A 26,925-nucleotide genomic window follows, 5' to 3' on the forward strand; every position below is an offset into this window, starting at 1 on the left:
TTCATCTTTTTCCTCCTGGTTAAGATCAGCAATAATGAATAATGAGTATTTGCCTGACTCATTCTCAGATTCTTTTCAGAGGTAGCAACAAAGCTCCTGTAATCTCCTTACACAATCCACTCCAGGTCAGCTACTCCTACTACTGGAGTTTTTCCTAATCTCTACCCTGAATTTCACGTGTTGTGTTTTAAGGCCATTTCTGGTCTGACAGCCTAGGGATAAGAAGAGATAAAGGGTTTTTTTCTTTCTTTATAAGATTAAAAATTTGGAGACTTATCTCTCCTGTTGTCTTTGTCTCTCTAATGCAACACATCCAGCTATTTCAGCCTTTCCTTCTCAGTCATGTCCCCCAACTCTTCAATCTATCTTGCTGCCCTTCCCTGCCACTCACAACAGCTGGTGTTACACTTCAATAAAGGATGTGGATAAAACTGGATTCAGTGCTCAAAACCAAATGTTTACAGAATTACTTATGCTGAGAAGAATATTCAGTGTGTTGGAGTCAGAACATACCCAGAAATCTCACGGTTTTTCATTTCTCCTAATTTTCAGACAATTCTCTCATATGTCAATCCAGTTTTTAACTCTCTAGATAAAAAAAATATTCCTAGCTGAAATAAAAAATACTAATGTTATCATAAGAAACCAAACGTGGTGACAGTAGGTACAGTTCCAATCACTGGCTCAAAAGGACAAGGTTCAAGCCTTGAGCAGACTCAGAAAACAAACAAAAATACAATCAGGAGAAGGAACAGTGTCTTATGAAAGAAGGTTAGAAAACCCTGACCTTTGGAAGCTGCAAGTGCTCTCTAGCAATGAACATTGGGCAAATAACAGTGAGAAAGAACAGCCAGTAAACAGGACACAGTGGACAATAATAATTCTTACAAGAGCCAGTTATGAACACATTGGATCAAGGATTCAAATTCAGAGGGAGCAAGTTTCTAGAACAGCCTTCCAACTTACACCAGTTTGGTCACAGGTTCCTGACACAGCTGCTGCAACCTGGCTACACAGAAAAGCAGATGACTGACTAAATGAGCCAGGATATCCAGTTTCAAGTCCTACCTTCTTGCAGCAGCTGTCTACCAACCCATGTAAGACACATCAAAAGGCCACCCAACCTTTCCACAAGCCACTGCATCATGAAAGCCAGCTCCAGCACCAGGCACACCTCAGGTAACACAGCAGGAGTCCCACTAATGGGATAGCTTGGGCACACCACCTTTGCGGGTTTTTTAAGCAGCCAAGCAAAGTCAGCTAAAAGCTGAAGGTATTCATTAAGTTACTGAGCTAGGAGAAGTGTTAGCAATTTGTCTGAGGCATGTTCTTCTAAATATGAGTGATGGGGAATGCTAAAAGAAACTCAAAGAGAATAGTCAGGGGGTGCTACTTATCAAAAGGACTAAGCTGCTGACCATGCCAGAGGCAGTTCTCTTGTCCAGTGCGAGGCAGCAATTCTCAGATACTGCTGACTGCAGCTCTCTGCAGGAACCACTGTCTCGCTCAGGCCGCTCTCTGAACAAAAAGACTCAGCACTCTGTGCCATGTAAAGTCTCCCCATATTCCACAGGTTTGCTAGGCCTTGTCATAAGGTATTGGATTCACCAATTATATTATTTGTGTTTCTCTGACAATTCAATACATTTCTAAAATTTCTAGAAATATATATTTATTTTGTGTAAGAATTTAGTATTCATAAGATCATAATGCAAATCCATGGAATACCCATGTCTGTTGACTCATGCCTTGTGATCTTTGTACCTAGAGAGCTGGGTCTAACAGTTGGCTTTGGATCATTTTTCACCATCTGCTGTAAGAAGTAAGAATATAAGGACTGATTCATCCCAGATTTTTTGCCAATGGAAACTGTAGCAAACACTTATTTTGATTTTGAGAAATACAGATATGACCCTGAAGATGACCTTGAACAACTCTTTTGTAGATAGGGGGCTTTTCACTTTGTTTCTAGCTCCTGCCACACTTGCACAACAGCTAACTTTCTGCAGTTACTGGCTCAGCTGGAGCAGGACGAGGTGGGACACAGGCCAAGGACTGAACAGACTTAGCTCATGCTGGGTGACTGGCACAAGGCAGTGAAGCAGGAATCTCCATCAGGAGTGTCCAGCTCTAAGGGAGAATTGCCTAGCAAATTACCACAGACAGCCTCCAACAGAGTGACATCCTTCCTGACACAGAGAAGCAGAGGTAAGCAGCACTGGGCAAGCCCCCTCCAGCTCCAGCAGCCTTCCTCCTGTCAGGAACCACTCACCCTCAGCATCTGTTGTTGCTGCTGTTGCCTCAGGTACTGCTGCTGCTGTTGGTCAGGAAGGATCTGGCTGGGTCGAATTCCTGAGGGGACTCCCTGTGGACCCAAATGGTTCATCCCACTCATCATGGGGGTCTGCTGTATTGACTGATGAGGAAACCTGCAAGAGGAAAGGACAAGCTCGTGGAGTAAAGGATTCACAGGCAGCCAGCTTTCTTTAATCCAAACACAACTTCTGACATCAATGAGACAGCCCAAACAGCCCCCTACAATCCATGCTGTCTCTGCAGAAAGGTGAGGGACACGAGAGCCTCTCAAGGGCTTAATACAACCTGCTTTTCTAGAAGCCCTAAGAAACAGTCACCATCCCACTGTTCTGCATGGCTTTCTGGGTGGATTTATTCCTGCTCAAGAACAATGGAAATCTCAGATTTAGCCCTTTGATGGTGATCTGCTGGTTAGATTTAAAACCAGAACTATGACTTTCCTGTGTAATTTTTCCTCATATTTTTCTATGCCATCTTTCTCTGTCTAGTAACAGTTTCCTGCCTACAACTAGCATTTCCAAATTTCATCCTATCTCTGTTTCTCCCCTGGATAGAAAGCTGGATAAAGATGTTTCTCTGAGGAAGCAAAGTACAGCATGGAGAACAGGGTTTTCACAGTTTGCTATTAGAGTTTTGAGAGCAGAACAGGGAAACCCTTAATGAACTAGAGCTTATTAACATCCCATAGGGCAGAAGGTACCTCTGTGTGTTGGTCAAGGTGTGCCCATAGCCAGGGGCCTGCTGGTGCACGTAGCCACTTGGTCTCTGCTGCATCTGTCTAACAGGATCCACTAGAGCAGGATTAGAGCTGGGGTGGGAATTCTGATAGGGCTGACCAGAATAGGTAGGAGGTACCATCGTGCCTGACTGAGAGGGGTGCTGCTGAAGGCCTATGTGGGAGACATAAGGAGTGTAACCCTGAAATGAAAGAAAAAGGCCTTTTTTAGTCACAGGATGAAAAGGAATACAGAACATAGGAGATCAGCCTCCTATAAATAGTGTCACAGGGAAGCTCATTAGAAAGAGGAGCCAAGAGCTTCCAGGGTTTAGCAGCAAGGCTGCTGCCCTGTGCCGAAGCCAGATTCCAACCCTACCTGCAGTCACTGCCACTTACCTGGGAGGGCTGCAGTGCTCCATAAGACGGGGTTGGAGCCATTTGGCGCACGGGCTGCTGGCCCATTATGCCCTGGCCCTGCTGGAAGGCAAGAGAGAAATGCTTTTTCCAACATCTCCAAAGGGTAGGAACATGCTGCTCTCTTCTCAGCAGCTGCCACTAAACCAGACTTCACTGTGGCTTCACTGCCTAACCTACAAGGTTGCTGTACAGCAGGCACATGCTCATGACTTCTGTCTCACCCTGACCTGGGACAAATAGGCCACTAAAAAAGCCTGCCAGCCCCAACCAGGACATGCACCTCTCATTCCCCCAGGGGTCATCCTGTGACAACCTCCTACAACTGTTAGTGGCATGGGCCCACAAAGCAGGCGGCATCAGAGGAACAGACACAAGAAACAACATTATTTCAAGAGCAGATAGAGAGTTGGGCAGTTCTGGGTAAAAGGGACAGCATCAAACAGCCTGGCCATGCTATACTGTGGAGTCAACGACAGCAAGAGCACAGCTCTGACTTACCAACTTTGCTTGCAGCTGCTGCCTCAGTATCTGTCCTTGGGACACTGGAGGCTGCTGCCTGTACACTGCTGGCTTGTAGGAGGGGTCAATGCCCATCATGCTCCCCATCCCTGGAGGCAGCACACCACTGTAGGGAGGGCGACTCTGAACCAGTTTTCCCAGTGGCATGCGTACCGGTCTGTAGGATGTATCCAGGCGAGGGCCACCTGCAAGAGGAAGAGAAACAGACAGAGCAGTCATGGCTACTGCTGCACCTCAGAGCTCCACAATGACCATTCATCATTGCACCTAGACGTGACAAGCAAAAGGAGAAAGTGAAGGGTCCTGAACAGGACCATCTCACAGAAAAGGTCCCCAAAGAGGTGAAATATTTTTGGCTCTCTGGTGCACCTACCTGCTGGAAGAGGCTGATTCTGGGCATAGAGACCCACCGGTGATTGCCCATATGCCAGCCTTGACATGGTGCTTCCTGACTGGTGATGCAAGAGATCTGTAGGCATGCCGACTCCATATGAAACCCCTCGGCTAGGGCCCAACACGAAGTCCTGCAAAGACAAAGCAGTAAGAAAGATCAATGTGCACTGGGAATTCGTGAATGGAGGAAGACTATTAAAGGGTTTAAAAGTCCACAGGAGGAAGCCAAGCATGTTATCTGAGCTGGGCAGACTCCTTTCCTTCCATCAGGGATTAAGAAAGCATTTGCCTTGCCCCAAGCTAGAGACAGCAGGATAAAGCTCCAGTACTCCCAGCTGAGAGAAAAACACATCACATCTTCACCACCCTCAGGCTCCTCAGGAAGACTCTAGGGAGCGTTTTGTGACTAGGAATAGTGGACACGGGACATCCAGAGCTGCTGGACACTCCATTACCTCAGTTTTGCTGGCAGATTGGTTGCGTTTCTTGGTTTTGCTCTGTTTTTTCTTGCGTTCCTCAGTGGAGGCGGCAGGATTGGAGCTCGTTTTATCAGCCTTGGCTGGTTCAGCAGTTTTCTTCTCTGGCTCTAAAGCCACAGGTGTAGGAGGCTCTTCCTCTTCAGGAGGCAGTGGCAAAGGCTCCAGATAGTAACTGCGGGGCTTGGGTTTCAGGTGTGTGTGGTACAGAAGAAGCCTCTGCTGCTCCTCAAACCTGGACACTTTGCGATCCACCCGGACTGTCCCAAACCATCCCCAGGAGAGTGGGGCTGAGTGCTTCAAACCCTCAAAAAGATCCCAAGGAGATATCTTCTGCTTTGTAGAGACTTGCAAACCCTTTAAAGCAAAAGAGATAAGAACCTTCAAGTCCCTGTTGCTGCTCCTACAAGGGTACAGGTAACTCTGTGCTTTTGTCAGGCTTTAATTCAGATCTCTCAGTAAACAGTCTGAATCCTGGCTCCTCCAGGTGGCAAAGCAGTCACTTCTAAAAGCCTTCATCAACTATGTAGTCTCCTGCATTCCATCTTTGTCTGCCCCCTGCACATTGGCTCTGCCATTAACTTATGTGACATGGATTATGTGTTTCTTTTTACACTTCATATAACCATAAATACAACTCCCAAATTTAGTTAACATCTCAGGTCACAGCAGCATGCTATCACCAAGCATTAACACTCTGTCTTTGCCCTTTTTGGACATGGTTATGCGTGCAGCCAGTCACTTCAAGGAAGAGAAACAGGGAATGAGGCTAGGAATGAGGCACTGCATACAGATGCCTCCAAAGCTGTGCAGACTTAAGGCATCAGAGGACAAGGTGACACCTGCACTCAGGAGCTGTGATACAGACAAAACTGCTTAACTTACCTCCTTCTTGAAGATGGAATCAAAGCCAGCTATTTTATTGCCTTTAGTGTCAATGAGGGATCCCTGAGGTTCACAGGTGATGACATCTCGGGTTTGCTTGGGAAGTGGTAGTAGCTGTCGCACTTTCTCCAGGCTGTCAGACTGACGGTCTCCCAGCTCCTTCTGCACAAGTGGAACAAAGAGGACTTGAAGATCATTTTTCAGGAAAAAAAACCATCTAAAACCCACCTATGCCTCTTCTGGTTTTGGCTTCCATCCCTGCACTACTTCTCACCTTTATACCCTTCAGGCCTACAGAGTCATAGGGGCCACCCTTACTACTTCATCTAAACAGCAGAAACAGGACAGGTACTGTTCATGAGACACAGGTAAATCTGCACAGCTGAACAACAACAACACAGCATGCTCTGGTCCCCATACAGGGCCTGGTGTCCCTCACCCTGAGTTTCTTGACAAGATTCATGTATGCACGCTTGTTCTCCTCCATGCTGCCCTGAGAGATGCTGGACATATCAGCAGCCAGGGTGCCATTGATGAGAACACTCAGCATGTCCAGCACGGTGGTGAAGAGCTCACTGTTGGTGAGAGCAGAAAGGTCAGTCACCTGAAAAGCTGATAAAAAGCCTCTGCCATCGTTGCAACACCAAACACTATTAGACTGTCAAGACTTCCACCCACATTTAGAAGTATCAGTCTTCAGAATAACCTCCCACACTAATCCTCATTTTCCTTATATACCACACTTGAGTTCTACTCCCACTTGAGTTAGGTGCAGTATCACAGATTAAGACTGGACTCCTCTGTATCCATTCAGCATCTCTAAAAAGCAGACTCAGCTCTCCCCTGCATATCTCTGCATCTGGAAAAGCCAAGTTTGTTCTGAATATGACAGAATGTACTTGGCTATCAGGATCTAAGTTGTAGCCTGCTATTACTCTGAAGTCTCTTTCAGCTGTCACTTCTGACAGATCATCTAGAGAAACAGCCAGTTCCCATGAGAAACAGGGCCATGCTAACAACTGCCTCCCTTGGGAAGTGTATAGAGCAGAAGTCAGACTCCAAGTTACTTGTTTGACTGCATGTCCACGGTGCCACTGCTGATGATGTCCAGGAGAAGCACGGCCCATTCAGTTGTCTGTTGAGTGCTGCGTTGGACTGTGTCAAACATTCCTCCCACCTGGCAGAGAAATAGAATTTAGTCACAAGGACATCAAAAACCACTGCGATTCTGAAGCGAGAAAGAAGCTTAAACCGGAGTTTAAAGGAGCTTAATTCCTACTGAGAGCTGAGGGAGAATGCTGTCAGCAGCCAAACCTCAGATGCAAGTAGTACTGCTGTGGGCTGCAAAGGCATTCAAAGGGAAGGCACATTTACAAAAGAGACCAAGTCTCTGGATTTCATCCTGATGGAACAGAGCAAGGGAGTTTATTCATGCACCCTGTTCTACTCAGGGCCCAAGACCAAGAAGCAGCACAAATATCTCTCCTACTTCCTTGCCTCAGGACATATATAGACCCTGTAGTGTGTGCTTGTTCCAAAGGAAAAAAAAGGCAGACAACTCTTCACCCCAGATGGTTAAGCTCTTTTGCTGCAACTGCTCACCAAATTCAGCCGCAATTTCAAGGCCTCATGCATCAGCTGCTTGGCTTTGCAGTCATCTTGGTACTGATCTTCTCGCCAATTTGTAACAATCTAAGAAATACAGAAGAGAGGACAAACCTCACCAGCTGTATGCTGAAGCTTAGAGAGCAGCTTGTACCATTCACTGTCTGGTGACTCAGAAATGGTCAGCTCAAGATCCCTATACCAAAGAGGGTAAGACAAGCAACATCCTGAGGCCATGCTCCAGAGCCCGTCTGCTGGAGGGGTGAGCTCCTGAGGAAAGTGAGGGGATAAACAAGACCCCTACCTGCTGGACCTGACTGTACAGAGAGGTGAGAAGGCCTTCCCGCTGCTCATCCTGACCTTTCAAGCATGTCAGCACCAGTGACAGAAATGGCTGCTGGCTCAGGAGGGACATACTGTGAGAGAACAGAGAAGGAGCTATACTGCCAGGCTGGGGGATCAGCACAGCAAACACTGCCTGCACTTTCCCCTGGACTCACCTCTTCTGCTTCTGGCGGTCCCGCTCTTTGCGGGATGATGACCCTAAATGTTGTCCTTTCTCCAACTCTTCCCCAGCAGCTTTCAGTACGTGGCCCTGCACTGATGTTGGAAGCTTGGCAATCAGAGGGGCCACCAGCCACACTCCTGATCTCTCCAGGGAGCTGTTGACAACACAGGAGAGGAAAGCTGTTTGCAATGCAATTTAAGATTCAGACTTGTCTACAGGAGAGCTGCATGCTGGTTCTACACCTACCTGAGGATAGGTTTGGATTTGTTGCTGGCAGGTGTAGCACTTGTCGAGCTACTGATATTGTTGACTCCATTACCAGTACAGCTAGCAGAGCTGGTCTCTGCTGACTGCTGGAATACCTCAATGGTGGCCTTGGCTATGTTTTCTAACAAGGAGTTCATCTCCTGGATGTAGAAAAGAAAAAGACAGTCAGGTCCTTCTCTGAGAGCACCTACTGCTTCCACATTTCAACTCAGTACAAACTCAGTTTGCTAACTTCGCTGCTGCTCCAGGGGTCTCAGACTCATTGCTTCCTTCCTGTGCTTAGCTTCCACAGTCTAACTCCCTCATTTTTACTTTCTCCCTATCCCTACTTCTGCCAGGCCACCTCCCCACTGACTCACAAGCAGCCACGCCATCTTCCCCTGTATGATCCCCTCTGAGCAGAAACTCACATTGCTTGCTGTCTGTTTAATCATGAGCTGCAGCTCCAGTGAGGATTGCCTCATGGTCCACTGGTCCAAATTCTGCAATACACACACATACATACTTCATGTAATTCCTTAGCTCAGTTCAGACTATACAAACCCACAGCCTCAGGTCCCACCATAACGAGTATCAGACCCCTCAGAGGGCTGCATTTACATGAGGCATTTACTAGGACACTCAGATTTTGCCAGCAGCCTGCACCTGTAAGATGCGTTTAATCCTTTGCCGCTGAGGATTTTCTCCCTCCTCATTGTCCAGGAGCCGGTGTGGATAACAAATCAGCTGCATCAGCCTCTGGGCCTGAGTGCTGCTCAGGACAGGATCCTGCAAGTCATTGCTGTCTTCACAGAGAGACTTCAGACATCGTTCTCCTACCCACTCCTGCAAGACGAAGGCAGAGTCAGCACAGTCAAACTGATGTCTGATTCCAAACCAACGCCCCTGCTTTCAGTCTCAGAGAGATGCATGAAACACATCAAAATCGTAAAAGCCTTATTAGTATTCAGTTATGCCTGATAATCATTTCTCTTCATGAACTGTACTATCCTCATTCAGCAGGCGTCAGGCACAGCACAGTAATCAGAACAGAGGAAACAAACTTTGACAAGTCAGCAGTAATGAAACACAGTAGTTGCTCTTTCTTTTGAGAAAATATTGGTGTGATTTAACACTACACAGTCACTACCGTGTCCAGGCTCCCTCAACACTGCCACTTGGGTTAGAAGATCAGAAGGGATCACTTAAAATTGTGCAGTCTATTTCCAGCACAACAAAGCTGTGGAGCGGTCCTAAGTTAGGTAACTCAGGGTTGCAGCTAGTACTAAACCAGAACATGTCTTGGGGTAAAGCACACACCTTAATTCTCAAATAGTGATGGAAAACACACTGACAAACTTAGTAAAAAACAATTAATTTACTTCTGACTCTGGAAAGTGACTGACTGGATGCAAACCTCTTATAAAGTCAGAAGGTAGACAGAAAACTATTATTGTCAGCCTCTTGATTTCAGTTTATGCTCCCTAAATATATGCTAATAATAAGGGCAGCAGTTTCCAACTATGAGGTAGGTACTTCACCCAATTTACAGTTAACCTGCAGCATTTGTTAGTGCAGAAATTTTTCACACTTAAAATTAGGCAAATTCATTAAATTAAAATCAACAGAGGACTGCTATATAAGCATTTCTGCATCTGCAGAGGAAGCCTGATCAGAGAATTGTTCCACTGAGAAGTGGCAACAAAAGAAGAAATGAGGATCCAGTTCATTATGCTATGCCTAGAAAGTTGGAAAGACCCTTCAGCAGTGGGTAGCAAACTAAACACTAAAGCACATAAACTGGAAAGGTCAAAACTTTGGTTTGAAATCCTTGTGAAACCACAGCCTAGATCATTATCTTCATTTTGCACATGAGTTTGCACATGACATGTGGTGACCTCTCCACTGCCTATTGCATTTCCCCCTTCAGTGTTGCTACATCACAGTATCTTCTCTTTATTGCCTAAGTAATACACATTTCCTTGGGAAGACTCATTTTATCATTTGCTCATCTTCTTACAAGAACTCAGACTTCATTTGCAATCCACTTTATTGGTATAAAGACAAATGAAAGACATGCTGGAGGGGAAGGGATGCTATGCAGAGGGACTTGGACAGATTTGAAAGGTCGGCACTGGAACAGGTTGCCCAGAGAACTTGTGGATGCCCCATCACTCTGAGTGTTTAAGGCCAAGTTGGACAGGGCCCTGAGCAACTTGGAATAGTGAAGGTGGCCCTGCTCATGATCTTTAAGGTCCATTCCAACCCAAACCATTCTATGAGTCTATGAAAAAAAAATTAATTATAGTCTGCTCCTTTCCCTAGTCCCCTCACAATGAAATCTATTATAAAATATATACCTGAATCTGAGACTGAGAAATCACAACCTACAATTTAAGGTATCGATAGTGCAAGTTCACTGCTCACAGAAGAGGTGCTAATATAAACACAGCATTTTATCAGCCCTTTTCTAGCTGCAGGAAGCCTGCAGGAGCTGTGGCACAATTTGGTGGTGGTAACTCATGGGTGTCTGCTGGAACGCCTACTTCTACATAATCAGTGCTGCCAACAACTGGTATGCGCAGTGATACCTGACACTGCTACTCCCTGCTGGGCACAAACATCTCTACTTGCTTCCTATATAGACTTTGTCCTTCCTATATAGACCTTGATCAGCAAGGGAGTATCTACTTCTGTAAATGCTACAGTCAGGTTTCAGTGATATCAAGAATGTTAAATTTATATTTAAAAATAGGTGGTTCCAATTCCTTTTTGGTAATCTGGTAACATTGCTATGCAGTCAGCCAATTAATAAACAATAGCATGATGACAACACACAGCACTAATGGGTTTACACATTAGTAATAATAAATAAAAAGTTTCAGACTCTTACACCACATCCTTCCTGCTGAGAGAATAAACTTATAACTGAGGCTAAGGATACCTTTCAACATCCATTTTCATACAGCATGGCCACTCTATTCTGCAACATTATTAGCCAGGTTTCAGCTCCTCAAGTGTAAATTTTTCGCAAAGGAATAGAAATACTGGTGCTGTCAGATTAGGCTAAGCAAAAGGCTTTTGTTGTCATTGTTTTAATTAACTAATCAGAGCAATGCAAAACCCAGGGATACATCAACAGCCTAGCTGCAAGCAACACTTAGGCAGCATCCTGAAAGACACCATTTATCATTTTAATAAACCATCTGTCTGTCATTCGTGTGCTGATTTTTGCCTTCAGCACACATCTCAGCTTACCACTCCCAGAACTCCCCTCCTTGAACAGGAGCCCTGTGCTGCTGCCAAAGCAAAGGGAATACAGTCCCACATACTGCAACATCTAATTCTTGAGCACTGCTTGTCTCTGTGTTTTGCCAACAGTGAGCAATCCTCAGTACTGTCACAGGACAGAAACATTGCAGGCTCTTCACTGATCTTTCAAACAAATACCTGCCAGACCCAACCTGAAGAAGAAAGGCATGTGAGATGTAACTGTCTAGAGACGAGATAAGGATGCACCTAGAGATGGGACAGACTCACCTGTTGACATATACTCCTCAGTACATACTTGGCATAAATATCCAAGCTAGCTGTTTCTACAGTCACTACCCGGCCACCAGCCTTCCTGGTGCCCAGCTCATCATCCATGAGATCATCAACACCTCCCGGGTGGGAAAAGCCAGAGCCTTTTAGTTCTGCATCTCCTAAAAGGAAAGCACAAGTGTTATACAACAACTCTAACCATAAAGTCTGACTCAAAAAAAAATCTTGAGATTCTGTAAACTCTTTCTGTGATCAGTGACCTCTCTGCAGCCAAGAGACTCAAAGCATGTTTACAGCTACAGACACACCACATATTCACCAGAACAGATCTCCTCTGGCCTTCTGCACAGCCAAAACAAACAATACAGTGCCGTTCTCCCACTCCCCTGAAAAATGTGGTTATGTTTTTTGTTCAGGCTAACACAGGTACACACCCAGAACAAAGACAGCCTTCAGCACTGCAAAGACTGCTCCATCCACAATACGATTTTGGGAAGCTGCCAGTAAGTGACGGTCACAGGAAGAGCGGATTCCCACAGTGGGTTTGTCTGCAAAGAGGAAAAAGGAGAAAGGTGATACTCAGCAAGAGAGAAAGGCAAGGGCTCCAGAGCTGCCTGAATTATGCTAGTGCCAGCAAGTACCGTAAAATCCAGCTCGGAGAATCCCGAGGCCAGTTGGTTTCCTAACTGTAAGATGGGGCCCATTTAATTAAGTTTCAAGAAGCATAGTGCCAATCACATTGTGACAAATGAACCATGAAGTCCAAATGGGGTGCAGAGCCTGTGTCATGAACTCCAAGCTGCAACAGTACCCTAGACCTAAAATACAAGCTGGATTTAGAAATCTGAGCTACCAGGATACTGGTGAGAAGCCAAGAACAGAGCTTCCTGGAATGTTTCCACCATCACACAAAAAAAGAGTGCTGTAAAACAGCAGCTTCTGGCACCAAGTTAAGAGGCAATACAAAGCTCAAGACACAAAAGAAGGAGTGATCATTACTCTAATGGCTTAGTGACAGCAAGGCCACCTCTACTGGCTGGTTTCCTGCCTCCAAGAACCTTCTCCCCAATGCCTGGCTACCATGGAGTGACATAAATGGAAAGACACTGTTCTTTGTCCTATGAAGAAAATTAGGCTTCGCCTGCATTAGGCTTCGCCTGCTTTATTCAAAGGAAGCAGGTTATGATTTCTAACCATAAGGTTTCATATCTCTCTTTGGTCTGCAAGAACCTTAGTACTTTCACAATAAAAAAAAGCTCTAGGTTCATTCACTTACTGCCATCTTGCTGGCATGGGTTCAGCTGTGGAGTCTTAAACAGATGGAGTAAAATCCGGCAGGTCAGACGTGCTCCTGGTTCCGAGTCCTGTTCACTGCAGGCTATATAAAGAAAAGAGACAACTGAGATTTCTTAAGCACCAGGACAGCTGACTCTCAATCCAAAAGCTATTCACAGTGCACTGCCCTGGAGCAGCCAGCCAAGAAGCTGCAGCAGCCTTACAGTATTTACAAATATGGATCATGTGCAGCAGCTAACATGCAAGCAAGCAAATCCTTCAGTATTATCCCCAGTGACATGCACTGCATTCTGCTTGCTCCATCTTTCCAACTTCACCCTGTCAAGAGTCTGGATGCTACAATCTCCAGAGCAGAGATAGGAAGGCTGGTGGCAGAGTAAGGCAGTGGCCCAAGTGCTGTAAGCCCAGCTGGCTAGTCTAGCCAAAATGCTAAGCTGAACATTATTATCAGTGGGAGGCATACTACTGGAGTTCAGAGTTGAGTACAATGGTCACACAGTGAGGCTGATAACAGCTCCCCATGTTTATTTCAGCTTGCACACAATCTCGAGAGAGCAGGGCAGTGAAAAGCCTTAGCACAATTAGCTTTTGATAGAAATCAAAAGGCCCAAAATTCTCTAAAGCACCACATTTGGTTACTAAGTATAAAAAAAAGTATTAGAGTCATGTTTCACAACTCTAGAGTTCACCAAATATGCATTAAGCACAAGCGTTTGGGCAAGAACTGAGAGTAAGACAGGTTTGTTCAGGGATGCACTTACCAGCATTGAGGAGTGAGGGGATAGCAGCACAGCGAATAAGGTCCTCCAGCAGCAAGCACTGCCGGGCAATGAGGATGGCAACAAAGGTGGCCAAGGAATCATGGAAAGATAAGTCACTGACCTGAAAGAGAGGAGATCAGCCAGTGATCCAAACAGCCTCCGTCAGCAATTCCTAGGAGCTGGGAGGCAGAAGGGCCCATAACCCCTGGTCAATGTCCATGGTCTGCCCAGGCTGAAACAAACACCAATGACAGCCCCTGGTATTCAAAGCATTTTCCCTGCCCTCAGAAGACAAAGCCTCCATCCCTTGTTCACTTTTGCCTTCTCCCAAGGGATCCCTCCACTCCTGCTTCAATTCCTTTTCCCCTTTTGAATGTTTGCACTTGCATCAACATTGCAGAGGAGATCATTGAAGCCACAGGTCCCGTTATTGGAGGAACAGCACAAAGCTTTGAGCACACCCAGCCACTCGGCACTTAGAGACTTGCAGTAGCCAGTTAGCTCAGCACACAGGATAGCAATGTCGTTCACCCTGTTAAATAAATAATGAAAAAAGCAGAGGGTCAGCTTTGCTACTCATGCATGCCATCAGGTCAGTGATTTTCTAAAGGACCCCAGCCTTGGCTTCTCCTTCTTCACACCCCAAGACAGCCAAGATATGGCTACTGGTTTCCTTACCCTCACCTGAAGAATTTACTTTCTCAGTAGAACCATGAAAGCTCTGCCTCTCACCTGTCAGGATCGTGGTGTCCCACACACACATGCATCAGGGCATTACAGACAAAACTGTAGCGATTGGCTGGGTTTTCATTGAGGCTCTTGCCCAGGTTGGTGTATGTAAAGTTATGTGCAGATGGATTTTCAATAGTGTCAATCATGAACTCTGGTTCCCATAGCATGTTGGAGTCAGATGGCTCAACATTGCAATAGATTGTGTTCTTCACCTTGGAGCAGAAGTCACTAAACAGGACAGAAAAGTGATTAGGACACAAAAAACTAAGCAGCCACTGAACTCTGATGAGCAAAGGCAAACTGTCTCTGGGAAAGAACATGTTGAAACTCAAGATCCCTTGTACCAATAAAGACCAATAAATTTGTTATTTTCTATTCATTGCTTTCTATGCTTGCATTCTAAGACACATTGAACATTCAGTTTATTTTCCACATCAACCAGAACTTTACAAAATTTATATCAGTACTCCTATTCTGGGGGGAGGAGACTCAGTTCCTCGTAAGTAATTTGAAACCTCTGGTTATTTATCCCCTCACCCTCCTTTGGGCCTAAATCCACTACACACTTTTTACAGTTTTCTGCCCCAAACCACAAGGCACAGTTGTACCATGACATGAACAGGGGCCTAATGATGCTCCTTGTTCTGTTGTCCATTCCTTTCCAAACAAGGAATTTCTTAGGAGCAATCCCATCAAACAAGATCAAAAGCAAAGTTTAAGTCAAAATGCTATAGTGAGCACTACCCACTGCACCTCAGCTGCATCAGACTCACCTAAAGAGCTCCCCAAATTTACTTTTGAGGTGACTGCAGGAGGTATACAGGTCATAGAGATAGGCCAGGATACAGCGCTCTGCTGAGGAGCCATCTGAGCGGTTCATGCCATGTTTCACCACCCCACACAGACTGCAGAGAAGCAAAAGAAAGTGAGCTGAGCCCTCAGGCACCAAGTAGCTGCCTTTTAGGAAGGATATAGATGTCCATGCCCCTTAGGAACCCCCAGCACATATACTGCTTCCTTACACACAGAGAGGGGGAGATGCCCTTACCCTTCAAAGACCTGAGCCATCTGGTCCTGGTTCAGGATAAGGCAGGAGTGGTAGTGCCGCAGCACAGCCACGATGCACAGGCACAAGCTGGTAGTATAGCTGCCAACAAGGTCGGAGGATTTCAACAGCAGTTCTGCCTCCACCACGCTCAGTTCATTCAGCAACTGCACCCAATGACAGAAAAACCCTTCAACAGCCACAGGGGTAAGGTATGGTCAGAAAGGGAGGAGGCACACCAAACCCACAGCCTATAGGACCTGCCAGGAAAGGCACTTCCAGGCACTTTCTGCTTAGGGATGCACCCCAGAACAGCTGGCAAAATATCTTGGGCAGTACAAGGGGCTGTCAGGGCTTAGGTATCAGAGGGTAATTGTGATATGGCCACAGGCAGTTTTAAGCAGTTTGTTGGTAGTACTATCCTGCATTAAGTCTCACTCTGATATCCTTTCCAGGCTAAGAGCCACAATTCCACCAGCTAGGCTTCAAGAGACACCTGGTACAGGCTGCAGAAACAGCAACAGGATTTTAGCAGGATCCAGAAGGCAGCTTGAGCTGCCATGTGCCAAGGATCTTTCCAGGGTAGCAAGGTAGGCAAGATGCCAGGGACAGACAATCCCCTTCTGACTCAGAACAAGATCCTGCTGCAACCAGGGACAGAGATGCAATGCAAGTCCTTTGGAAACAAGCCCAAAACCTTTGGAAGAATAATCCTCAGAACAGAACATGCAAGACTATCTGCCACAAACAACCTACTCCTGACAGCTTGTAGCCCAGAAGCATCACAATGACCATATAATCTGACCACCTCCATGGCACTGGTCAGAGCATCCCCAGTGATGACCAGAACAGGCCAACTATCACAGTACAGATCTGCTGCCTCTCAGGTGGATAAACCCCTCCCCAGGGAGCACCTGAGCATGTTGCCCTACCTGGATGGCAAAGTCGATAAGACCACTGATATTGAGCGAATACTCCATCAAGTCAAATATGAACTGCACATGCTGCACCAGAGGCAGGTGGTATGACATTCCCAAAGCAAAGCTGGTGATCTGTTCCAAGACATTACGAGATACCTGCAAGTGCAAGACAACACAGAGTCCATCTCCCCTTCCAGAAGTCCCTCAGCAGGCTCATCTCCTTCCAGGAAGATGCTCTCCGTAATACAAAGAGTCAGGGCCAAAGAAGGGCAGCAGTCTTCAAATTTTCATACCTGAGATGTGACTTGGTGCTGATCAAAGTGAGAAAGGTGCTGGAACTTTGCAAAGATATCTTCAGCTGTTGGGAATGCTTCTGGCTTGCTCTTTTTCCTCTTCTGGCCTTCCTCCCCACCTACCAAAGTTGAAAACATCAGAAAACAGTATTAAGTTGCCTTCCTCACTGGAGGATTTAAACATCAGCCATCAGCTTCTGACAGTTCCCCAGCAAGATCAGCCCCTGTCATGAAGCATAGGCAAAAAACCTGAGTCCTAGACCTTAGGTTGATAAGGACTATATTTAATTAAAAAAACCAAACCCTATCCTAAGAATGACAGTAGGGCAAACATCAAGTTTATCCCCAAATGAAAGTACTCCTTGGAGTATCCTTCTGCCTTGATTTGGAAATATACATATTCTCTGATGAGAACAGGCATTCTGGACTGAAGATGCTCAGCCACAAAAGTTTCTTTGGCAGAGCACTCCACATTTTAAAGATCATCTTTTCAACACATTTTAAATTCCCTTTCAGGTATCAGACTAAGAAAGAAAAATTGTAGTGAGAGTCTCAGCTGTTGGACATCAGATGCTTTCTGTTAATTTTGACCCAGGTATCAAAACTTCCTATCCTATGCCTTTAGCACATGCCTGAAGAGTAACAGAACAATACATTTAGTAAAGTCTTTGCCAAATATGCATTGGCAAAGTGTTTCCTGCTTCTTGTAGAAGGATCTGAATGCAAGAATAAATAAAATAAAATATGAAAAGCCAAAGGTTTGGCCAGGGTCTCACTCCGAACCTTATATGACTCAATTCTCTTCTGAAGACAATTAAACAGACATTGCCAACAGGAAACCAATTGTCTTACTTGCTGGTTAGTATGTTTGAAAACAGAGCACCATTCCAGACTCATCCACTAGTACCTCCTATCAGACACTGTAGACTGTGTAAAATCCTTTCACTGTAAGACTCCAGACAAGGAAATCAGCCAACTGGAAAGACGCTCTTACTTCAAGAAGGAGTGTCTCAAGCTCTACTAACCTGTCTCTGCAGTGCTCTTTCTGTTTAAGACTTTTAGAATGTCTTTGGTTATTTTCTTGATCGTATGCCGAGCATCGTCCCGTTGTTTCCCAACCCCAAAAAGAACTACCAGCCTTTGGTTACACTCATGACTGCATGACTCCTCCTGGAGAACCAAAAGAGACAACTGCATTAGCAACTACAAGGCTATATGCTTTAGTCTTGTTTTGCATCTGCATCTCTGAAAGAAAAAGGAAACCTTCATCTCAGAAGCTTCTCTGGGAGTAAGCAAAGAGCCATCCAGAAAAGCAGGACTGCTCCTTAGCCAGCCACAGTAGGGAGAGACAGCAGCATCATGACAAGGGCAGCAACAGGGGAGCAGAGAGGAGCAGGTCTTGTACCTGAGGAATAGGGAAGTGTGTTGCATACTGGATGTGCCGAGGCTGGTCATATAGCGATGCTAGCATTCCTTCCACAGATTTATCCTTCAGCAGAGTCTTTGCTTCCTTTTCAGGATCTGGCTTTTCAGGGGAAGGGCTGGCTTTAGATTCACAATGCATTGGTGGAGAAAACATCTGGGGAGACATAAGAACAAGAAGATGTTGTTAGGTAACACAGTCATGCAACACTAAAGATTGCTGAAGGAATGTACTTCTGCTCAGGCCTGAAAAGGAGGAGGAAAATGAAGGGTCAGAAAAACAGCCAGTTCTTAAGGAAAAAATCAAGATAAAGTGCCAAGACACTATTCCTATTTTTGCTTCTGGTCCATGTTGTATATTAAGTTAAACACAACAGGAAATAACACAGTAGTAGTAGCAGTAGGAGTAATAAATTAATGGCTAAGCATTTTGGAAACAGCCCCTTCCACAGAAGTGAGGATCCTGGGAAAGCATATAGTTTTACATCACACTTGCCTGACATGTACTTTAAAGGGTCAGAGATGGCTGGACAGATGTAGATACTCAGGGATTTTTCAATCATCACAAGTTACTTTTACTGCTAAGTGTTTCAAAGTGTTCTGCTACCATGAACTACGCCCACAGATATGAAGAACTGTAAACCTGAAATAGTAATGAAGGCCACACGAAAGGATGAAAGCAGACTAGTGTCTTCTCCCAGGATCAAGAAAACTTCTCCAACTGGTCACTCCCAATCTGATGCTATCATGGTCACTCATTTCCCATCCACTTCCAAGCAGCCCACTTCCTACCCTGCCCAAACACTGGGCTGGCAGTAGCCAGAACATAAGAGGTCCCAGGAACAACTGTGACTCAATCTGCTTTGATGAACACCAAGCTACATAAATAGGTTATATGAGCCTTTTGCAATGTGAACTACCTTACAACCCTGCCACTTCCAGCAGATACACAAAAGCAAGGCACATGCTGCTCCTGGGATCACTACAACACATGACCCTACTTACTGAGCAAGAGGAAATGCTGGAACATACCGAAAAGTCTGTCTTTTCCATGTCATCAAAGAGCATGCTGGGGTTGTGGTCAATGTCCATGGGCTCTGAAAGACCTGTGTCCTGGGAATAGACAGAGCAGCTTTACATCTCAGTGATGCATCAGGGAACAAGAGAATACAAGACTACATTGATGTCCATGTTGGACAATGACAGCAGTATGCCACCACACCCATGGTGCCTGGCAAGCTGGAGCCTGATACACCTCAAATATTATGGACAGGCCTCACAAAGCACCTCATGATATGTTGCTCTGTATCAAGCCATGCAAGATTTTCCTATCTACCCTTCTGCAATCTGCAGGTCCTTTCCAGTCATTTAGAACATAACCTTAAATTGAAACACTAAGGAAATAAGTTGGGGGAAGGATGAGCAGGAGTCAGTGGTACATTCTCCAGCAGGCAACAGCAAGAAGGCTGCAACGCTGGTAAAACAGGCAAGCACAACACAGAGATGTACAGGAGGGCTATAGGGCTGATGCTCTCACCTCCAGCTTGATGCCACTGCTTCCTTCTGTCTCTTTCCGGTCATGTTCCTCAGCAGCGTCATCAAAGGGTGAGGGAGGGCGAGGCCCGTGAGAATCCATGGCAAGATCACCCCGGGAGATGAGTGTGCACATGTAGATGTTGTGGGAGAAGACATCATGTCGGATTAGCTCACAGAACAGTAGCACCAGATTAAAGAACTCCACCTTCTCATTTTCCTTCCCAGGATCAGCTGAAAAGACAACACAGACAGTCACAGCTATCAGAGTAGTTCTGCACCACTATAAGCAACAACAGCCACCCAACCTAGGGCAAGAGAAAGCATTTCCTGAGATTTCCACTCAGTGACTGATACACAGTTCTGAGGTTACAGCAGGGACTAAAAGCATAAAGTCCAGTTTCAAAAACTAGCAATTAAGTAAGTCAAAATCTCTCTAGTGTCAGAGCCCAGAGGCACTGGACTTTAGCCTAGAATGTGCTATTCCTGGGTGTACAAACAGCTGCCTGCATCATTCAGACCTGTTATCCTATCCCCCTTAACCTGTTTGTAGAACTTCCCAACAGAGGCAGAGCTCTGTCAACAGTCAAAAACCTCCCTTTAGTTCTCAGCCTGAAGTAATTCCTGATTAAACTAATTTATCCTTGGGCAATGCTCTTGTTAATGGAAGTCCCTCTGTATCAACCTTCTGTCATCTGGCCCTGCAAGCTGCTTTTCCTCCCTTTCCAAGATAAGCTCTGAATTGCAAGGAAGCCAGATAGAGAATTAAGATACACCCATTACCTACACACAAGAGATCTGCACACAAATTCAAAGTTTGCAAGAGAGGGAAAGCTAGAAACTGTGAGACCACAAGTTCTTATTTACATACTTAGCATAGGAGCTTGAGTGTCAAGGAACTGCATAAGGACATCCTGAAAGACAGGAGCACTGGCTGCTGACAGAGAGCCTGAGGAGATGGAGCCCTTCTCATCCACGACTTCAGAGTCCCCACATCTCTGCAGAAACAGAAAAAAGTACTGACTGCTGACACAGAGGAGAAACTTCCTAACCATATATCTCCAAAAAAAAGTCTTCAAGAGAATTTTTCTGTCTTGCTCTTATAACAAGCCACCACACAGGTTTCTGTAAGCTACTGCACAGTCTCCAAGTATGTCAGCACTTCTGCACTGCAATCAGCTGTCCTCAAATGTATCAAAGAAATGGGATATGTACCATCCCACAGGCTCCTTTATGACCTACATTGGGTCAGATGGAGCAAATGCCATAATTAGCAGCACCAGTGACAAGAGGCACTGCACTGATCAGCCTTCGTCTGTTAGTGTAATAGGAGTTAGGTAATTTCTGCTCTCCTTTACTGCTCCCAGCCTTCCAGGAATAAGGATGTACCTCGGCCTCGATCTCTGCTTGACGCTTCTCCAGGAGTTTGGCCACGACCATGGCCCTGTGGCGCCCAGAGCGTTTGTAGCTGACAGCCCACTCACACAGCAAGGCCACCACTGCGTCATCGTCTGGGGAGATCTGGGGGGATATAAGCACTGCAGTGAGAACCTGAGCCAAGCAAAAGAGGGAAGCGGATATAACAGTGGGTCTACTCCCCATAGAAAAGAGCTTGAAGACTGCTACATTCCCCTCCTCTTAACAGGGAGGACAGATGTCAAGATAAAGCCCTCCTGCTTTGACTCCATTTTGCAACGTGAGGTCCACATCCCCTGACAAATCTCCAGACTGACTGCTTCAGAAAATCATCTCTGTTCCAGCAGCACATCTATAGAGTGCTAATCACAGCACTGAGTGATTACACAACTTCTTGACACCCTCATACAAAGTATATGAACAGCCAGTCCTGCTGCTCTTCTAGAAACCAATGCAGTAGTGGATGCACTATGGCCCTACACATCATAAATACACCAACTCCCAGGCTAAAAGGAACTTGAACTGTGAGGTCCCAGGAATCAGCAGCCAGCACAAAATGTGACCAGGCTAATACTGACATAACAAGTCCTTAGCACCAATCTGGTACTCAGACTGATGTCTTTCATCAGTGAATTCTCTCAAGTTTACATGTCTTTGTTGGACTTTGTAGAGCACAGACCTCCCCCCTCATCATTTTAGTACCTCCCTAGCAGAGCTGCATGCAATCCTTTTCAATGGAGATCATGTCTCTTGGCCAAAGGCCACTACCTAGTCAGCTCTCTGCAGACACAGGACAATAACAGTGTGGTTATAAACAAGAACACAGCCAAATTCAAGACCAGGGCCCAGCAGCCAAGTCCCAGAGCACCTCATGACTGTCTTTGGTTGGACCCAGCCCAAATATCCTGTTATACAAGGAATCCAAAGAGTTGCTGAAGTCAGATCTTTCAAAGCTGTGACTGTCCAGAACTTCTAAGGTATGCAAGACACGGCCAATAGTGAAACCTAGGAGAGAACAGAGAAGAAAAATGTGTATTTGGCACCTGGTACAACAGACTCTAGAGCAACACCAGATGTGTTGCCACAGTCAGCTAAGGTCAGAAAGGCCTATATCTTATATCAAGACCAGTTCCACTGGAAGGAAGAAAAGATGGGTTGTAGCTGTAGGTGATTTTCTTCTAAGTGGAAGAAAAAGTTTGGACCCTTTATCCAATTGCCAGATGAACCCTTCTTTAAGAGAAGTCTGATAGATTCCTGGTGCCCAGGTTAAGGACATGAAATTGTGAAACTTCCTAGCCTGGTCCACCCCTCAGACTTTACTGGTCTCCCACACAGAAGGAAATGAAGTCACAAGTGTAATCCAAAGACAATCAAAAGGGACTTCAGGACCTTGGAACTGACCATTAGAAAGGGATTCTGGAACAGAGATTGTTTTCTCTTCTATCCTTCCAGTTACAGACAACGACATTGGAAGAAAAAGATGGGCCCAGTCTATTAACAAATGGCTTCATGGTTGGTGTTGCCACCAAAACACTGTTTTTTTTCTGACAATGGGAGGGCCTACACAGCACCAGGCATGCTGGACTGTTCAGTGTATGAGAAACTGGTTGGACAGTCACATCCAGATGGCAGTGGTCAAAGGCTGAGAGTCCCAATGGACATCAGCGATGACTGGTAACAGACACTGATCAAGTGCACCCACAGCAAGTCTGTAGATGACACCAAGCCAAGTGGTTTGGTGGATAGTCCTGAAGGATGGATGACATCCATGGGGACCTGGACAACTTTGAGCAATGGCCCATGAGAATCTTATGAGGTTCAACAAGGCCAAATACAAAATGCTGTACCTGGGGCAGGGCAACCCCAGTATTGATCCAGGATGGGGGATGAACAGATGGAGAGCAGCCCTGCAGAGAAGGACCCAGGAATGTTGGGGGATGAGAGGCTGGACAGGACCCAGCCATGTGCACTCATGGTCCAGAAAGCCAAGTGTGTCCTGGGCTGCAGCCAAAGCCCTGTGGGCAGCAGGGGAAGGAGGGAGGGGATTCTGCCCCTCTGCTCCACTCTGGTCAGACCCCACCTGCAGTGCTGCCTCCAGCTCTGGGGTCCCCAGCACAGGCAGGACATGGACCTGGTGGAGCGAGTCCAGAGCAGGCCATGAAGGTGATCAGAAGGATGGAACAGCTCCCCTAGGAGGAAAGGCTGAGAGAATTGGGATTGCTCAGCCTGAAGGAAAGGCTCTAGTGTGACCTTGTCACCTATCACACTAAAGCAGGCTTACAAGAAATCTTGAGAGAAACTTTTTACAAGGGCAGGACAAAGGGGAACGGTTTTAAACTTGAGAGAAGAGACTCAGACTAGATGTCAAGGAGAAATTCTTCCCTGTGAGGGTGATGAATCAGTGGCACAGGTTGCCCAGAGAGGTTGTGGATGCTTCATTCCTGGAAGTGTTCAAGGCCAGGTTGGATTGGTCCTGAACAACCAAATCTAGGGGAAGGTGTCTCTGCCCATGGCATGAGAATTGAGACCACTTGATTTTTAAGGTCTCTTCCAACCCAGACCATACTACAATTCTGTAGGTAGTGTAAGCTCACTGCTTGGGCTCACTACCCAAGGAAAGCTCTACCAGTCAGGCAGAGGTCCACCCATTTTAATATCCTGACTCCCACTGTGGCCAACAGGAGATTTTCGGGGAAAGCATTAAAAGCATGGCATACAGACAAGAGTATAGTTCCCTGGAAAATATTTCCAGCTCCTAGTAACAGAAACTCTCCCTATACCGGAAGAAATGGACCCCTGTAAGATTTTGCTCTCCAAAAAAAAAAAAAAAAAAAAAAAAAAAAAAAAAAAAAAAAAAGAGAGAGCTATGTCTTACTGCTGACAGTAAACACAAACAGTAGTAAATAGGAAAAAATCAAAAAGAATAGCCAGAGTTTTGTCAGAGCAGCACATGGATCAGGGGGAAAGAAACTTTAACCTACAGCAAGTTACCTGCTGTGGTTTCTTGGCACTTATCAAATGACCAGCGAACCTCCACAGCCTGGCCACGTTCTTTTATCTGCTGCTCAATTTCACGCAGCTTTGCCCGAACCTAGAAACAAAGGACTTGTGTAAACATACAAAAGGATGCCTTAGAAGTCCTGTGAACAAAATTATTAGAAAACAAAGAGATTGACAGCAATTTTACTTAAAGTTATATTTTGCCCATCTTCCAAGGACATCACTATCTGGCTTTTAGTAGAATGAGAGTGCTTAATTCCCAGGGATTGAGACAGCACCTCCAGATCTGCTTATCACAAAACATGAGAAGAAAATTCTGGAAGAGCTAAGATACAGCTGTTATCCCAAACCACAAGAGCACCCTTTTCTGAAGGCTGCTCACCTGTTGTGTAAAGGCTGAATTCCCCCCTGGCATGGGTAAGTTGGATGGGGCTATAGGCAGGTGGTCCAATGGAGAGCCAGTCTTTATCCTGCTATCAGTCAAGGAATAATGCCACACAAGGGCACTCGGGCAACACAAAATGATACTCTGCAACAGATAGAAAAGTCAGTATCACTGAGCAAATAAAGGTCAAAATAATTAAGTTACATTCTTACAGAACTAACCACTATTTTATCCTATTGTCCAGGCACTCATTATCCTCTATACAGCATATTTACTGTCTGCGTGGGTTGGGGTTTTTTTCTTTTTTTCTAAGCTCTGAAAAACCCCTTGGATCATACAAACTCACACCCCCAATGCATAATCCAACCCTCATGGTCTAGAAGCAGCATTTACATCAGTAATGTACAACTGTGTGTAAAGTCTTAGAAGAAATATGAGATAACAGACCTAAATTAATTAAATAATTTTGTTTGATAATCACAAGTCTGATTATTATAGTAACAATATCATGGTATATACACTCATTTTTTTATGATCTTGTACATTCACATAAACACAGACAAAACTTCACTGAACAGTTCCTATGATAATCCCCTACATTTTCTGGCTCACAAATCTGTTTTAAACCCTCAAACCAAAGAATTGTCTTATCTTGAGAACATTCCAGCAAAGGTTAATTATGTACATTCTTAGAATGATGGAAATTCTTAGAAATGCACCTGTTTCCACTGAGACATGCTAAAGATCAGACTATCATTTACCAATGCAAACTTTTTAAGGAGGTTTTGTCTGAACTCCAAATCAAACAAACCTTTGAGGTGGATATGCTCATCTATTTTCCCTAAAGTAAGCTCCCCAGATACAAGACTTTTGTATTAGAGACATGTTTTATCACATAGAAAATAGAAAAAAAAAACCTCTAAACTTCAACAGAAAGCAAACAAGACTTAATAAGAATGGAAAGGGTTTATTTATAACCCTACATTGCTCTCTAACCCCTGCTTCTACAAAGATCCTTACTTCTAGCCAACTGTACTACAGGAATTTTCTTATGAGAGCTGGCTGATTGCTTCTTAATCCTGCCAGGGCTCCTTCATCTCAAGTTCCGCTCTTGAGCAGGAGACTCACAAGTTTTGTGTTCTCTTCCTCTCCAACTCCTGCTCCATCCTGTACTCTCTGGAACCTTCTCTGCTTTAACAAGTCTTTTCTCCCCTGGAAGAAACAATCTCCACTCCTGCATGGACCCACCTCACCTAGTCACTCTCCTCTTGAAGGAGAAAAACACAGTCATGAATAAATGCCATTGACATTGAACAGAACACTGAACAGAACTTGTCTCCCTCTGACACAGGACAGTAAGGACTGAATCCCACAATGTCACAACAGCACCTGTTCTTCAAATATCTATTCGTCAGGCATTGGCAACTTTGCCCTTTTATTGCAATGTAACAGTTACTCAATCCCACCTAGAAATATTATGAGTTTAGAATAGTCTTTTCACAGCCTGCTACCACTCCTAAACTACTACATTTTTCCATAAAGTGGGGTCTGTTTCTTGTGTGTGCTGTTTGGTTGTGGGTTGTTTGGCTGGTTTTGGGTTTGGGTTTTTTTTGTTGTTTTTTTGGGGTTTTTTTTTGGTTTTTTTTTGTTCTGTGGGTAGGAACTTTTTTTTCTGATGAGAGGATGGTTGCTTTTAAGAGTTGACAAAATAACAAAGCACTTTCATTTATGGCATAATTTCCTCTCCTAGATGAAAACCTGCTATTGATATACACATGGGAAATAACCCTTTCTTTTTTTTCTCATCCCTTCTTTTCCCAGCTATGCGAGGCACCTGTGAGTAGAGCAAAAGGCTCTATTTCAACTAATTTTTCTTATGCAAGTCAGTCAAGGGCACTGCTACAGCACTGTCTGACAAAAGCTCTGTAACACATCAGCAAAGATAATTGTGGTTTGATATTTCTGTACTTACTGCCAACTCAGACTGTAGTAATTTTTCTGTGATGGCACACAAATTGTCCCTGTTGACCTCAGAATCACCATTACTTAAACCTACCTGAAGGATACAGCTGAGCCCATACACCACTGGCCGGTGCTGGGGGCACAGTAATAAGTCGCTGAAAGGGCTGGGAGGAGGATTCCCTGCAGCTGGCTGAGGGGTGGGAGTTGAAGGAAGAGCATTCCCTGTCTGGGCAGACAGGATGTGTGGTGGGTGCCCACCAGCACCATCCAGCTGCATAGCAAGCCTGCGGGTGCAGAAGTAGGCCAGACGTCTGGACAGGTAGGCAGACTGCACAAACTCTCCAGAGTACTGTGGGGAAGATGGAAGGAGGGACAAACATCCTTGTCACAAGGAACACAAGGGAAAACCCCGACCTTCCCAATGTACTACACTCTGTGACACTGCCTTGAAGAGGCAGTTCCTTTTTACAGAGAGCTCCTTAGCATCATGGATCACTCAGTGGCTACTAAGCATCAGAAAAACTTTTGAAATGT

At 45.3% G+C, this 26,925-nt stretch overlaps 1 protein-coding gene across 5 annotated transcripts in view; it reads right to left on the reverse strand.

The window, feature by feature from the left end:
* MED12 (mediator complex subunit 12) overlaps positions 1–26,925 on the reverse strand; it is a 35,989-nt gene that overhangs the window by 3,073 nt on the left and 5,991 nt on the right. For 3 of the 5 annotated variants that reach the window (XM_021534559.3, XM_085570621.1, XM_077786604.2), the window contains exons 7-41: positions 26,486–26,740; positions 24,427–24,573; positions 24,036–24,135; positions 21,913–22,049; positions 21,018–21,149; positions 20,500–20,626; positions 19,633–19,862; positions 19,128–19,208; positions 18,079–18,252; positions 17,699–17,843; positions 16,674–16,792; positions 16,393–16,536; positions 15,464–15,627; positions 15,189–15,320; positions 14,416–14,643; positions 14,071–14,215; positions 13,684–13,804; positions 12,903–13,004; positions 12,061–12,174; positions 11,624–11,787; positions 8,750–8,929; positions 8,515–8,586; positions 8,084–8,244; positions 7,830–7,991; positions 7,634–7,745; positions 7,327–7,416; positions 6,792–6,901; positions 6,164–6,299; positions 5,725–5,886; positions 4,819–5,196; positions 4,344–4,494; positions 3,950–4,155; positions 3,431–3,511; positions 3,017–3,234; positions 2,273–2,429 (exon numbers count right to left, since the gene is read on the reverse strand). In XM_021534559.3, the coding sequence (XP_021390234.1) occupies positions 2,273–2,429; positions 3,017–3,234; positions 3,431–3,511; positions 3,950–4,155; positions 4,344–4,494; positions 4,819–5,196; positions 5,725–5,886; positions 6,164–6,299; positions 6,792–6,901; positions 7,327–7,416; positions 7,634–7,745; positions 7,830–7,991; positions 8,084–8,244; positions 8,515–8,586; positions 8,750–8,929; positions 11,624–11,787; positions 12,061–12,174; positions 12,903–13,004; positions 13,684–13,804; positions 14,071–14,215; positions 14,416–14,643; positions 15,189–15,320; positions 15,464–15,627; positions 16,393–16,536; positions 16,674–16,792; positions 17,699–17,843; positions 18,079–18,252; positions 19,128–19,208; positions 19,633–19,862; positions 20,500–20,626; positions 21,018–21,149; positions 21,913–22,049; positions 24,036–24,135; positions 24,427–24,573; positions 26,486–26,740 (5,337 nt within the window). The remainder of the gene's footprint in view (positions 1–2,272; positions 2,430–3,016; positions 3,235–3,430; positions 3,512–3,949; positions 4,156–4,343; positions 4,495–4,818; positions 5,197–5,724; positions 5,887–6,163; positions 6,300–6,791; positions 6,902–7,326; positions 7,417–7,633; positions 7,746–7,829; positions 7,992–8,083; positions 8,245–8,514; positions 8,587–8,749; positions 8,930–11,623; positions 11,788–12,060; positions 12,175–12,902; positions 13,005–13,683; positions 13,805–14,070; positions 14,216–14,415; positions 14,644–15,188; positions 15,321–15,463; positions 15,628–16,392; positions 16,537–16,673; positions 16,793–17,698; positions 17,844–18,078; positions 18,253–19,127; positions 19,209–19,632; positions 19,863–20,499; positions 20,627–21,017; positions 21,150–21,912; positions 22,050–24,035; positions 24,136–24,426; positions 24,574–26,485; positions 26,741–26,925) is intronic. The other 2 variants (XM_085570620.1, XM_085570622.1) reach the window with 2 other exon arrangements.

The sequence above is a fragment of the Lonchura striata genome, chromosome 4A (genome assembly GCF_050655825.1).
Source record: "Lonchura striata isolate lonStrDom1 chromosome 4A, ASM5065582v1, whole genome shotgun sequence".
Lineage (NCBI taxonomy): Eukaryota > Metazoa > Chordata > Aves > Passeriformes > Estrildidae > Lonchura > Lonchura striata.